This window comes from Oryctolagus cuniculus, chromosome 13 (genome assembly GCF_964237555.1).
Source record: "Oryctolagus cuniculus chromosome 13, mOryCun1.1, whole genome shotgun sequence".
Lineage (NCBI taxonomy): Eukaryota > Metazoa > Chordata > Mammalia > Lagomorpha > Leporidae > Oryctolagus > Oryctolagus cuniculus.
This window is the reverse complement of record NC_091444.1, coordinates 77,681,971-77,696,631: the sequence shown is the minus strand read 5'-3', so window position 1 is coordinate 77,696,631 and position 14,661 is coordinate 77,681,971. Positions and strand designations below refer to the sequence as shown.

Sequence of the window (14,661 nt, the reverse complement as noted above, 5' to 3'; positions counted from 1 at the left end):
TTAAAAAGATTCATTTGGGTCCCACATGGATGACAGGGGTCCAAGCACTTGGGCCATCTTCCACTGCTTTCCCAGGCACATAAGCAGGGAGCTTGACTGTAAATGGAGCAGCTGAAACCGAAACCAGCACACATACTAGATGCATCCCCTGTGCCACAATGCTGGCCCCATAACTTACCTTAAAAAAAAAATAATACTACACTTTTTAGGCCCCAGCCCAGAACCAGAATTTACCAACATTGGGAATATGGCTACAGAATCAGCATTTTAAATACATTCTAGTCAATGGTAGACATACTGAAGTTTAAAAACAAGTGTCATTGCTGGAAGTTGAGAATACTACTTTTCTTCACTCCTATTCCAAGAAATATTTGCATTTCAAAGAACCAAGAGAAGTAGATGATTTTAAACTCTTCAATCCTCTCCTATAAATGTTTAACACTACTCACCCAATAAAAAGGCAGAAGAGCAAGCAAAGACCAAATTACTCCTAGTCCTACGAGGACCCCACCCCGCAGACATCTGCTCTTACATCCCGAGCTTGTCTTTACCTTTGCTTGAGTGAGAGCTGCCTTCTTCACTTGAAGCTGAGACTGCAGAAGCTTGAAGTTTTTGGACCAGCCTTCTGTTTTTGAGTCACTGGTCTCCACTCCTAGATCGTCGTACAAGGACATCTTTTCATTTTAATGCTGAAAGGCAAGAGGGGCAGGGATTAACGAGTGCAAAATACAATAAAGATGTCAAAGTTTTTCCTTAGCATCATGGAATTCTGCAGGTAAAAGGTCCAGCACCCTTTAGGACGGATGCCAAGACTTAAATCTCCAGTGCAGAGCTTACTCTAGGTATATGAAATTTTGACCATAAATTATTTTAAAAATAAATCTCTAGAATTACTTTTTCTACCTATAAGATCATGTGTTCAAGTGATTCAAGAATGAAATCCTTTGGTTCTGTGGTATATAATGAGGTTAAGATGGAAAGAAGTTCTAGATTTAGGGCATAATTATTTACATAGATCTGATTTTTTAAAAAAATATTTGGAAGGCAGAATTACAGTGGGGGGCGGGGGGAGAAGGGAGGAAGATACAGAGATAGAGATCTTCCATCTGCTGGTTCACTCCCCAAATGGCTGCAACAGTCAAGGCTGACCCACACTAATGCCAAGAACTTCAAAATCTATCTGGGTCTCCCATGGGGTGACAAGAGCCCAACCACTTAGGCCTTGGGCCATCTTCTGCTGTTTTCCCAGGCACATTAGCAGGAAACTGGATCAGAAGTGGAACAGCCAGAACTCGAATTGTTGCTCGTATAGGATACAGGCATAACAGGTGGTAGCCTAACCTGCTGTACCACAACACTAGCCCTATACATATCTGATTTTTTAAAAAATTTCATTTATCTCAATGGCAAAAAGTAGATGCTTAAAAAACACCAATTGCCAGGTTTAGTTTACCACAATTAGCTATCCTTTTATAGTAACAACAACAACAAATTAACAATTCTCAAGAATTGTTTGAAGAATATTTGAAGAACAAATAGACATCATCTCAGAAATGCTTTAATTTTGTAAATAATGACTGTTGAGGGGGGAGTGGATGGGTTATATCTTAAATACTCTGACTTCCTCACAACCCATCAAGTAGAATTTATAATCTTTTAGGACACTGATTATAAAAAGACAATCAACAATCTACATGTGACTGTGCAACACACAATATCCTTGGAAAATAGTTGAATACACAACAACAAAAACAGTAACAGTTAACAGGAGCTAACCTTGTCCAGCCAAGCTCAATGTTAACTGTGATAGGGACCACTAAAACCCAGCAGATTATAGATGTGGCGACCAGGATCTAGGGGATTAATTTGCAAGAGGGCACAATGAAAAACCCCTTTCAAGCCAGTCTTGAGATCATGCTAGTAAATCCCAACTGCCAACTTAAACAACAAAAACCTTCAACACTGTAAAACCCACCAATATGGCCCACTTCTTAGCCCAGAAAGCTTTTTCCCCTAAAAACCACCTTCTACAAAACCCTACTGCAGCCATGCTCTGTGACTCAGAAGGAGGGAAGGAAAATATTTAAATTTCCCACCCAGGTCTGACTCAGGGCGAATACTTCTCTTCAGTTTATTCTTTCCTCTCCACCTTCCCACCGCGGGCCGTGGGGCCCTGCCTCCCGACGCCTTAGCTGACCTGAGCTGCACACACGCAGGGTAGGGGCAGAGAGTGGACAGCAGCATGGATTCCCTTGGAGCAGCTGCTCCAGTTCTCAGTACAGTCGCTCCCTGCCTGAAGTCAGTGCTGGGGGACACTGCTGCAGTCCTTCAGTGCCCTCACTCCTCCACTCTGATGTTAAATAAAAGGCCTCCAAGGCCACAAGAAGGACCCGAGTTTATAAAAGCAGAGCCCTGGGGTATTGGCGGCTGACTTCTCCTCCCCATAAATATGGCTCCCTGGCAACTCACCAATGCCGCTGATGGCAGCACTGCAGACCCACTGCCTTCAGCACCAACGTCAAATTGATTCAGAAACAGCAATGCTTTGTGACATGAATCTTGAAGCACAGAGGCCAATTCAAGTAATAACCTCCATTCCCTAACAAGGACGTTTCAAATAGGATTATTTCTTCAAAGTTTTGTAAGGAATCCCCCTGGGACTCACTGCTGAACCTATTTCACTCCATTCTACTTTAAGCTATGAAAAGCCAGGTCCAGCTTACCCTGTTCACTGCTCTATCCCCAGATCAATACCCAACCCAGAGCCAAACAGGAAATGGGGTCACACACACAGGTAATACTCAATTCACAGAGCCCTTCCAATCCGTCTCTTCAGAAATTTTTGGGCAGTGATACACATGGCTTCTGAGGCTTCTGTGCACTTTCCTGCAGCTTACCTAGAATTCAAAACTCACCTTCTCACTTAGACACAAACGTATCATTGAACTCTGATCTAGAAAAACTCAGAGCAGAAGCAAAGAAAAACACGGAGTGTTCATCCTGGCACCATGATTCTCCAAACAAACTTAATTCAGAAATGTACTAGCCTTCACCCAGAAACGGCCAGGCACCTCTCACCTAACTCTGTTTCAGCTTTTGAGCCCTGCCTATTCAACTGGTCACCAAATCAAAGCCCAGTAAACCACAGGATCATTTGTTTTCTTTAATCTTAGGATGGCAAGGGAAGACTAACACAATCTGAGAAACAAATAAACAATGGCACTTTCTGGAAAATCACAAACCATCAAAATTGCATCGCAACTCAAGTCAAACTCTAGGTGTCTATTTCTCTCAGTATCACTTTGTAAGAAACTGGAGAACTTCTTCAAAGATCTTTACAAATATGGTAGTGATAATGGAAACTGGTTAACCAAATACCCATTTAACTTAGGGGACAGAGGAAGATTACCTTATTCATTTTTGCATCTCCAATGCCTGGTACAGAGTAGATATTTAAACAGCATTTATTAAAATGCTAACAATGAAACAGAAGTTTACATTAACCACATAAATCAGTACTGAAACTGAGCAATGTCCACAGGTTCCAGTGCAAGGCAAACAGAGGTGACAGCTGCACAATGTGAGTGCACATAATGCCCCAGCACCACAAGCTTACAGAAAGCTAAAATCTTAAGTTTTATGTTTAATATATTTCATAATACACATACAAAGTTTATAAAGAAAAGAATAAGCAAAGGAGCAGCATTGAGGATAGAGGACTGAGTGAACATTAACGCCAGTACACCTCCCTACCCAGAAAAGTCGACTCTGATGGGTAAGTCTCCTGACATTTCGGGGCTAAAAATCAAGCAGGGCAGAGGATCTCTGTCTCCAACAGAGTCCTTACATCTACACTTCCATATGTAACAACATTTCATAGCTGAATTAACGAGATTCGATCAGACGATGCTGCTCCTCTGGTTCTGTTTCATTTCTAAATTCCTTTTGATTGCTTTGCTCTGAAAGTTCTAGAACCATCATGCGGAAAAATCTTATGTGCATTTCAAGTTCCTCATTTGTTTTCTCAAACCTTTAAAAATACTTTAAATAACAGAAACTGATGTCACCTCACCAGTATCTGCTAGTTTTCTGTAACACAGAGCTTAGAAAGTTGAATCTCTGCACCACGGTAAACACAGAACTTTTTTCATTTTTCTCACTTTCACTGAAGTTCACAGAACTGTACTAATCATAGTAAAAACACAGTTACAACCCACCCACGCATGTTTGGCTTGCTTTTATTAATTATTTCAATACAAAAATCACCTGTGAATTCACCATTCAAAACAAAAGACAGGATTTGGACAAGAAACCACACTCAATTATATGGGCTACCCCAACCCATCCATCTGACTTTCCTTGAATCCCATTTGCGTTATTTCCTTGTTGTTTTCCTTTTGTATAACTTTATTCACACAATTTTTTAAAAATGATTTATTTAAAAGCTAGTGAGACAGATGCAGAGAGAGAAAGATATCTCCCAGCTGCTGGTTCCCTCCCCAAATGTCCACAGCAGCCCAGGCTGGACCAGGCCAAAGCTAGGAGGCCCAGAACTCAATCTGGTTCTCATTAGGGATCCAGGGTTAAAGCCATCATCAACTGCCGTCTCCCAGGGAGCACATTAGCAGGAAGCTGGAATTGAGGGCTAAACCAGGACTTGAACTCAGACACTGATGGAGTATCCTAAGGTGTGTCTTAACCGTTACAGCAAATGCTCTCCCCGTATTTACACAGTCAAAACGCACCTCTTCTTCAAAAGATGTATTTAATTTTTATTTCTGTTATTTAAAGCATTTATGAATATACCACAGAATGAAGCTGGAGTCAGGAGTTGGAACAGGGAAACAAACTCAGGTGCTCCGATGTGGGATGCGGGCATCTTAACCACTAGGCTAAAAAATATACCCACTCCTGGAAATTTGTTTTTTAAGTCAGCACACAACTGGCATGAAAAAGGGCATGTATAAGTCTCAGAAGCATCCCACCCCCTTTTCTCCCACATGCATCTTAGAAGCTTTCAGTAACTACTCTCAGATTACTACCACGAAACCAGCTGGGGTCACAGCAGAGTTTTACATGCTACGCTGTCTACTGCTTTATACTCCTTTTTTTTTTTTTTTTTTGACAGGCAGAGTTAGACCGTAAGAGAGAGAGAGATGGAGAGAAAGGTCTTCCTTCCTTTGGTTCACACCCCCCCCCCCCCCAATGACCATATGGCAGGCGCGCTGCGTCAATCCGAAGCTAGGAGCCAGGTGCCTCTTCCTGGTCTCCCATGGGGGTGCAGGGCCCAAGCACTTGGGCCATCCTCCACTGCCTTCCCGGGCCACAGCAGAGAGCTGGACTGGAAGAGGAGCAAACAGGACAGTAACTGGCGCTCCAACCGGGACCAGAACCCGGGGTGCCAGCGCCGCAGGCAGAAGATTAGCCAAGTGAGCCGCGGCGCCAGCCTTTTTTTTTTTTTTTTTTAAGATTTATTTATTTGAAAGTCAGAGTTAGAGAGAGAGAGGAGGAGAAGCAGAGAGAGAGAGGTCTTCCATGCACTGGTGCACTCCCCAGTTGGCTACAACCACCAGAGCTGCGCCGATCTGAAGCCAGGAGCCAGGTACTTCTTCCGGATCTCCCACACAGGTGCAGGGGCCCAAGGACTTGGGTCATCTTCTACTGCTTTCCCAGGCCACAGCAGAGAGCTGGAATGAAAGTGGAGCAGCCAGGGCTTGAACTGGTGCCCATATGGGATGCTGGCACTGCAGACGGCAGCTTTACCCACCACACCAAGCCACCACCGCCTCCCACCCCCATACATAAAAACATCCCTTAAAGATGGGCTGTTTTCGGCCAGTGCTGCGGCTCACTAGGCTAATCCTCCATCTGTAGCACTGGCAACCCGGGTTCTAGTCCCGGTCGGGGCACCGGATTCTGTCCTAGTTGCTCCTCTTCCAGTCCAGCTCTCTGCTGTGGCCCGGGAGGGCAGTGGAGGATGGCACAAGTGCTTGGGCCCTGCACCCGCATGGGAGACCAGGAGGAAGCACCTCGCTTCTGGCTTCGGATCAGCACGGTGTGCTGGCCGCAGCGCGCTGGCCATAGCAACCATTTGGGGAGTGAACCAACGGAAAAGGAAGACCTTTCTGTCTGTCTCTCTGCCTGTCCAAACAAACAAACAAAAAAAAAAGATGGGCTGTTTTCATCCTCATCTTTAGTATCTCTAGATCTCTAGCTTGGCAATATGCTTGGAACACAAAAAGCATTCTATAAATATTTGCTAGGGGCCCGTGCTTTGGTGCAGCAGGTAAAGGCACCACCCACAATGCCAGCATCCCATTTAGGCACTGGTTTGTACACTGGCTGCTTCATTTCCCATTTAGCTCCCTGCTAACAGCCTGTGAAAAGAGGCAGAGGATGGCTCAAGTACTTGGGCCCCTGTTTTCCAAGCGGGAGACCCAGACAAAGCTCCTGGCTTTGGCCTGGCTCAGTCCTGGTCATTGTGGCCACTTAGGGAGTGAACCAGGGGATGGAAGATCTCTAACGCTTTCAAATAAATAAATAAATCTTAAATATCAGTTGAGTAGGTGGAAATGTATGCACTATTCAAATCACATTATTACGAAACAATTAGATCTGCAGACCTGCTTTTTAAGGACACAAGGCAAGCAGAATTTGAGAGAAGTATCACAAAATAAAACTGCAAACCAAAATTCATCGGAGGAAAAGCTACTACCACCATACAATCACTAAGGAGTCAGGGTGTGAGTTCTAGCACCTAAAGCAGCAGGCTAACACAGCACCTTTCTATCACGGAATAGAAATGCAGGCTAACACAGCACCTTTCTATCACGGAATAGAAATGCAGGCTTCAGCTGCCTCCCTGAAGCCTAAAGAATATGGCAAGTATACACAGAAACAGAAAGGAAATCTGAGCGGTGGCGCGCTCTGACATCCACAAACACATAAGCTATCAAAGGGCATCTGCCTCATGTATTAGACCTACTGACTGCTGGAAGAATTTACCATGAATTGCAAAGTCCGCCAGTGCCCCTGGAATTTCGGTGTTTAGCATTCCTGACCATTTTGTTACTATGAAAGGCTCCAGTTTACCAGAACAGGATCACCTCTTCCCTGCGGGGAATAGGGCAAGCTCTGAAAAAATCCATGGCTGGTGAAGAACAGAAAGGTCACTTAAAACAAGCCAGGCAAGAAGAAATCCACTTTAGGTAAAATCACACTCGGGAGTGTACAATTTTCTCAAACTCCCCCATAAAGGAGAGCTTCGGATCCACAGAACTCCACAACAGAACAGCTCTGGGCTGTTAACACTTCTTTTATGCCTTTTACATCTGTCTACCTCACACCCAACTGTCCGTTCTAAAAACTCTACAGTGTACAGCAGACTGCTTAATAAATCCTAAAAATAAAATGTTCCCAGTGCAGGCTACTACCCCACATTCCCTAAAAGTCATTCTACTCAGCCTATATTCAGGAAGAAGGCGGAAACTGGGTTGCCTCCTAACTTAAACACTGTTAAAGAGAAACACAGACTTCATCTACCACTCCTGCCTTTGCCCCTAGAATATTCTCTTTCCATCCTATGCCTGGTTCTAGCAATAAGTACTTTTTTTTTTTTTGAGATTTAGTTTATTTGAAAGATAGAGAGAGAGAGGTCTTCCATCCAGTGGTTTACTCCCCAAACAGTCACAACGGCCAGCCAGAGCTGAGCCAACTGGAAGCCAGAAGCCAGGAGCTTCTTCCGGGTCTCCCACATAGGTGCAGGGGCCCAAGTTGAGGGGCTTGGGCCATCCTCTGCTGCTTTCCCAGGCACATTAGTCGTGAGCTGCCTCGGGGGTGGAACAGCCGGGACTGGAATTGGCGCCCACAAAGGATGCCGGCTACAGGCCGGGGCTTACACCCGCTGCGCCACAGCGCCAGCCCCGCAACTGGGTACTTTCAGTGGCGCCTTCACAGACTTCTCAAAGGACCTGCCTGCATGATCCGATCCCACTCCTCCTCAAGCCTTTCTCTCTGCCTCACCCGCAGTGTCCGGAACGCGCCAAGTGCTTCACTTCTGCACACTTTGCACCTATTCCTTGTCCAGAGCACCTAGTCCTCACCTTGCACACCCCACACCTCCAGGAGTCGGTATAAGCATCGCCTCCTTTTGGAGGCCTCCCCAAGACCCCGCCGGCTCTAGCCGCTCAGCTCAACCCACGTACGGGTTCTCACGCCTGTCTTCCTAGGGACCAAATTCCTGGAGAGCACGGATACCCTCACTCACCTCGCATCCTCATCAGGCAAGAGGAGCAGCTCAAAACCTCAAGACTACAAAGAGCCGAGGCAGCGCCGGGATCACGACTGCCTTCACCTAACCCGGCGAGCTCCTGGCTCTGAGAGATGCCAGCACCTGCAACTCTCAGTTCTGAGACCCGGGAAGCCATCGGCTCTTCTCCCTCCATTTCCCGAGCCCGGGAGAGGGGTCGCTGTGCGAGGCCAAGGCGGGGGAGGGGCACACTCCGACCTGCCGCGGTGTGGGAACCGCACACCTTCGTTAGGACACGGCTCCCGTAGAGAAAAAGGAACGCTCTTGTAGTTCCAAACAGACCGAGGCAGACTCGACGGGAGAAGGCTAGAGTCTGCGAGCGGAAGGCGTGGAGAAGACGGACCACAGGGCGGGATGGAGACGGCGCGGCACTGCGGGAGGGGCCCGCCGTGGAGGGGAAGACCCCTCCCCCGGGGGGCTCGGGCTGACCAGGCCGGAACGCCCCGGCCTCCCGCTGCACGGCCCAAAGCCGCGGCCTCGCGCCCAGCGTCCCCCGGGAAGCGCAGCCCACCTCGCGTCCCCGCTGTCAGGCTGCCCGCCCGCGCCGCGAAGGCGCCACTTACCCAGCCCGCTGCGCCGACTTTGCCCATGAGCCACGGCGGCGGCAGCGCGGGGCCGGGCCGCACTCACCGGGAACCTGCAAACGCTAGCCCACAGCGACAGCCCACCCGCATCCGAAGAAGCAGGGCGCTCCGCGGCGCGGGGCAGGGAGTGCGGTGGCCGACGGGAAAAGCGCGCCTGAGCGTGCGCTCGAGCCTCGGGCGTCTGGCCTCACTGCCCCCTGCCGGTGGGAGGACCACACAGCAGGGTCGCCTCCACTGGCGATCTCTTCCACCAAGAGGTGGCGCCGTGGCGCAAGGTTTCCAAAGTGCAAGTTTGAGGAGCGTGGACCCTAAATGCTGGAGAGAAATGGTCCCACGCTTTGCTCTGTCGTCGGGGAGAAGAGAAAGCTCCCCACCCAAGGTTCGCAGCCATTTAAAACCAGTAGTTTATATGTTAAAAAAAAAAGCATGCAAATAAATCTCCGTAGGGGAAATACTACAAGAGAATGGCAGCCAGCATTGAATTAAGTGTAAAACCACAATAACATGCCGAGATCCAGTGTGTGGGTGGGTGGGTGGCACAGCGGTTAACACGCAGTTTGGGATGCCTTCATCCCATACAGGAGCTCCTGGATCGAAGTCCTCACTTCCCACGTGATTCCAACTTCCTATTAATGTGCACCTTGGGAGGCAGCAGGGGATGGCTCAAGAACTTGGGGCCCCTGCCACTCACGTAGGAGACCTGGATGAAGTTCCTGGCTCCTGGCTTTGGACTGGCCCGGCTCATACTGCTGCAGACATTTGGGGGAATGAATTACTGGTTGGAAAATCTCTCTCTCTCTCTTTCTCTCTCCACTGACTCCCTGCTTTCAATATAGATAGTATATGTTATAATAGAATAAAGGTAAAGGTTATAAAGCCTCTCAATTTAAAAACAATGTAGGCCAAGGCCGGCGCCGCGGCTCACTAGGCTAATCCTCCGCCTAGCGGCGCCGGCACACCGGGTTCTAGTCCCGGTCGGGGCGCCGGATTCTGTCCCGGTTGCCCCTCTTCCAGGCCAGCCCTCTGCTGTGGCCAGGGAGTGCAGTGGAGGATGGCCCAGGTGCTTGGGCCCTGCACCCCATGGGAGACCAGGAAAAGCACCTGGCTCCTGGCTCCTGCCATCGGATCAGCGCGGTGCGCCGGCCGCAGCTGCGGCCATTGGAGGGTGAACCAACGGCAAAGGAAGACCTTTCTCTCTGTCTCTCTCTCTCACTGTCCACTCTGCCTGTCAAAAAAAAAAAAAAAAAAATTATAAAAAAAAAAAAAAAAAAAAAAAAACAAAAAACAATGTAGGCCCGCGCCGCGGCTCACTAGGCTAATCCTCCACCTAGCGGCGCTGGCACTCCAGGTTCTAGTCCTGGTCGGGGCGCCGGATTCTCTCCTGGTTGCCCCTCTTCTAGTCCAGCTCTCTGCTGTGGCCAGGGAGTGCAGTGGAGGATGGCCCAAGTGCTTGGGCCCTGCACCCGCATGGGAGACCAGGAGAAGCACCTGGCTCCTGCCTTTGGATCAGCGCGGTGCGCTGGCCGCAGAGCACCGGCCATTGGAGGGTGAACCAACAGCAAAAAGAAGACCTTTCTCTCTGTCTCTCTCTCTCACTGTCCACTCTGCCTGTCAAAAAACAAACAAAAAAACAAAACAAAAAACAATGTAAATTTAAAAAAAAGTTGAAAGGGGAAGGGAGAATGGAACTTCACACGACTATAATTGTCACATTTTTTTTTTTTAAAAGACATATTTATTTAAAGGCAGAGTTATAAAGAGCCAGAGAGAGAGAGAGAGGTCTTCATCTGCTGGTTCACTCCCCGGATGGCCACAATGGCCGGAGCTGTGCTGTTCCGAAGTTCGGAGCCAGGGACTTCCTCTGAGTCTCCCACGCGGGTGCAGGGGCCCTAGCATCTGGGTTATCTTCTACTGCTTTCCCAGGCCATAGCAGAGCTGGATTGGAAGTGGCGCAGCCAGCACTTGAACCGGCACCCATATGGGATGGCAGCACTGCAGGTGGCAGCTTTACCTGCTCTGCCACAGTGCCGGCCCCAAGTGTCACATCTTTAACTGAGTGTCAAAAGGCTGCTGCTAAATGATCAAGTAGTAGAAATTTAAGCAGATGTCTTAATTCAAAGAATCATACCAATAAAGATAATTTTAAGGTACTTTGAAAATGTCATGGCAAATGGAACTAAAAGATAAGTTTATTTTGATGCAAATAAGTTTTGAAATTCATGTACAGTCATAAAATCAATTTAAATTCATGATGAAGAAAGTGGATGTGGGGCCAGCACTGTGGCATAGCAGGTTAAGCTGCCGTCTGCAATGCCAGTATTCCATAGGGGTGCCGGTTCAAGTCCCGGATGCTCCACTTCTGACCCAGGTTCCTGCTGATGCACCTGGAAAAGCAGCAGAAGATGGCTCAAGCTCTTGGACTCCAGCAGATCCATGGGAGATCTGGATAAAGCTCCAGGCTCTTGGCTTTGGCCTAATCCAGCCCTGGCAATTGCAACCAATTTTCTCTCTTGCTCTGTAACTCTGCCTCTCAAATAAATGACATAAATCTTAAAGAGAGAGAGAGGAGAGAGAGAAAGTGGATATAATATGGGGAAAGAAAAATACAGTGGGGAGGCAATATACAACCCAAAGAAATAGAGGATTGAGAGCATCAGGTGGTTATATTATAATAGTCACTCAGAACAAAAATGCACATCTTTCAAATGATCAGGAAGCACACACACACACAACAGCAAAATGAAGTAACATCACAAAGTATCTGAAAAAGTTAAAAAAAAAGTAAGAACTAAGACCAAATGTCTCACATGAATAAATATTTGTAAGTGACCTATACTCACTATTAAAAAGACAATGATCAGATTGGAGCACAAACCACAAATTCACTCTATATTGTATACAAGAAAGTGCTCCCCATTTCAGGCATAGAAAACCAAAACACTGTGGCAAAAAATGACCTACATGAAAGATCTCTGTGAATGAGGTCCCGGTGGAAAGCAGGGGCCATCAAAGAAGGAGGTACCTTTCTCTGAAGGGAGTAGAGAACTTCCACTTTGATTATAGCCCTGTCTACATAAGGTCAGAGTTTGTGGACTCAAAAGGTTTCCATAGCCATGGCAGCTCATGACAAGAGCCTCAGGCGATTACTGAACTCATAAATAAGAGTGTTAATTGTTAAATCAAAAACAGGATTCACTGTGCACTTGTTCCCCATGTAGGATCTCTGTCCTTAATGTGTTGTACTATGAGAATTAACAGTAAAACTAGTCTTCAAGCAGTACTTTATACTTTGTGTGTCTGTGTGGGTGCAAACTGTTGAAATCATTGCTTAGTATAGAGTTGGTCTTCTGTATATAAAGATAATTAAAAATGAATCTTAATGAAGAATGGGATGGGAGAGGGAGTAGGAGATGGGATGGTCTGGGGGTGGGAGGGCAGGTATGGGGGGAAGAACCATTATAATCTGAAAGTTGTATCTATGAAATTATATTTATTAAATAAAAACTTCCTATAAAAAAAGAAAGAAAGAAAGGGCTCCCATAAAACGATTCTGAAAGCTCAAAAACACAAGACTGGAAAAGGTAAACCAGAAATACACCAAAACGACAAGCCATCAGGACTTGCAAACAAGGTTGAGTTCCAGGCAAAACATTTGAATAAGTTTTAAAAGAGCATTTTATAAAATGAAAACAAATTCACCAGAAAGAAAAAAATTAGGAAAATCTATGCACCGAATCACACTATAGGAGTAAATGAATAGAACAGAATTAATTGGTACCACTTTTGCCAGATTAAGGGCACAAAAAAATCAAATGAGAATTGAAAAGACTTCAAAATATAATCAATGGGGCAAATCTAATACATCAAACTCTGTGCCCTGAAACAAACATTGCATCTTTTCAAGTGTTCATGGGATGCATGAGAATAATCTTAATATTTCAACAAGTAGAGCCATCTGGATAATATTATCTGATCACAAATCAAAACTGGAGATTAACAATAAAACAGAAAATAAAACATTCCCACTCCTTGGAAAATTTTAAGTGTTGAGGCAACTTTTGGATCAATAAAGGAAACTTAAACCAAAATAGCATCATACCAGAAAGGATGAAAAGCACAGCAGAAATCATGCAATTTAGCTCAAAAGGTTTAAGAGGAGAGTTTATAGGTTTACACTTTTGTATTACTTTAAAAAGAAGAATTGATTACATGAACTAGGCACCTGTGCAAGAAGCTAGAAATGGAAGAAAATAAAATTGTGCAGAGTAGAAGGAAGTAATTTATAAAGGAAAAAGCAGAACACCGTGTTGCGTAGACACAAAAAGATGAAGGGCAAAGATAGAAAGTGTCTAGACGGAGTCTTGTCCCACCTGCTGATCAAAGCAGAAGTGGGTGTGCGAAGGTCTGATTCTGGGGCCCGGAGCCTGAGGGTCTCTGTCCACATTGAATCTGCTCTCTCTCTCTCTCTCTCTCTCTCTCTCTAACTCTCCCAAGTCTCCACTGCGGAGTCCATTTTCTGCCACTTTTCTCTCCCACTTTTGGGTGGAGTTGGGTGCATTCATTCCCAAATCATTCAGTTTACACATTCACAGACAATTTTGACTGAGAGACCGCAGATGCAGCCATGTCCATTGTCTGGGAACCTTTCTGGTTGGATTCTCCAGAGAAAAATCTTACTTCCCTCATCTCCTGGAACATGGAAGTACTTCTCTTGCCTCCATTTCCTATCGACAGTAGCAAATATCGCCTTTATTTCACCAATCGAGAAGCTGAGGCTCTGTACAACGGAGGAACCTAACCCAGATCATGCACCTGTTAGGCAGCATAAGCAAAAATGTCTGGAAGAGGGACAAGACCAAATGGTTCAGGGAACCGAGTAGGACTGAAGAGCAAGTGTGCATAGCAGCCCCTAGACAAACAAGTCAGGATTTTCTCCTGTAGTGCTTAGCAACCTGGAGGGAGGACAGCAGGAGGCAGATGGTAGAATTAGTCAAAGACCAGAAATCCAGGCTTTGATGTGGCTGCTAAGAGGTGGCATCCCATTCTGAAGTGCCTGGGTTTGAGTCCCAGCTCCACTCTCAATTCCAGCTTCCTGTTCACGTGAACCTTGGATGCAGAATCTTCTGAAGTTTTAAAAAAGTTTTCATTTGTCTCCCTCCAATTGGTCTTCCTTCTGCTTGTTTGACAAATCTCTCATCAATGTTTAAAATTGCATTGATTAGGCCAGCGTTGTGGCTCACTTGGCTAATCCTCCGCCTGCGGCACCAGCACCCCGGGTTCTAGTCCCGGTTGGGGCGCCGGATTCTGTCCCGGTTGCCCCTCTTCCAGTGCAGCTCTCTGCTGTGACCTGGGAAGGCAGTGGAGGATGGCCCAGGTGCTTGGGCCCTGCATCTGCGTGGGAGACCAGGAGGAGGCACCTGGCTCCTGGCTTCAGATTGGCGCAGCACACTGGCCACAGTGTGCCAGCCACAGTGGCCATTTGGGGGGTGAATCAACGGAAAAGGAAGACCTTTCTCTGCCTCTCTCTCTCTCTCACTGTCTAACTCTGCCTGTCAAAAAAAATTATCTGATTAGCTGAAAATTAATCTTTTCAATAAGAAATTTATTTTTATTTCATTCTTTTTGTTTTATTAGTATATTTCATTTTAAATGAGCACATAGTAATTATACATACTTAAGGGGTACAGGAAATTTACTTTTTTATTTAAAGATTCATTTATTTATTTGAAAGGCAGAGTTACACAGAGAGAGAGAGATGGGGGGATAGAG

At 46.3% G+C, this 14,661-nt stretch overlaps 1 protein-coding gene across 2 annotated transcripts in view; it reads right to left on the bottom strand.

The window, feature by feature from the left end:
• The window catches only part of LOC103347327 (splicing factor 45), a 37,148-nt gene extending 28,073 nt beyond the window's left edge, over positions 1-9,075 (bottom strand). Inside the window, exons 1-2 of one of the 2 annotated variants that reach the window (XM_051834754.2) lie at positions 8,872-9,075; positions 552-689 (exon numbers count right to left, since the gene is read on the bottom strand). In XM_051834754.2, the coding sequence (XP_051690714.1) occupies positions 552-674 (123 nt within the window). In that variant the 5' untranslated portion in view covers positions 675-689; positions 8,872-9,075. Of the gene's footprint in view, positions 1-551; positions 5,688-8,871 lie in introns of both variants that reach the window. The other variant, XM_070055804.1, reaches the window with a different exon arrangement.
• Between the last annotated feature and the right edge of the window lie 5,586 nt (positions 9,076-14,661).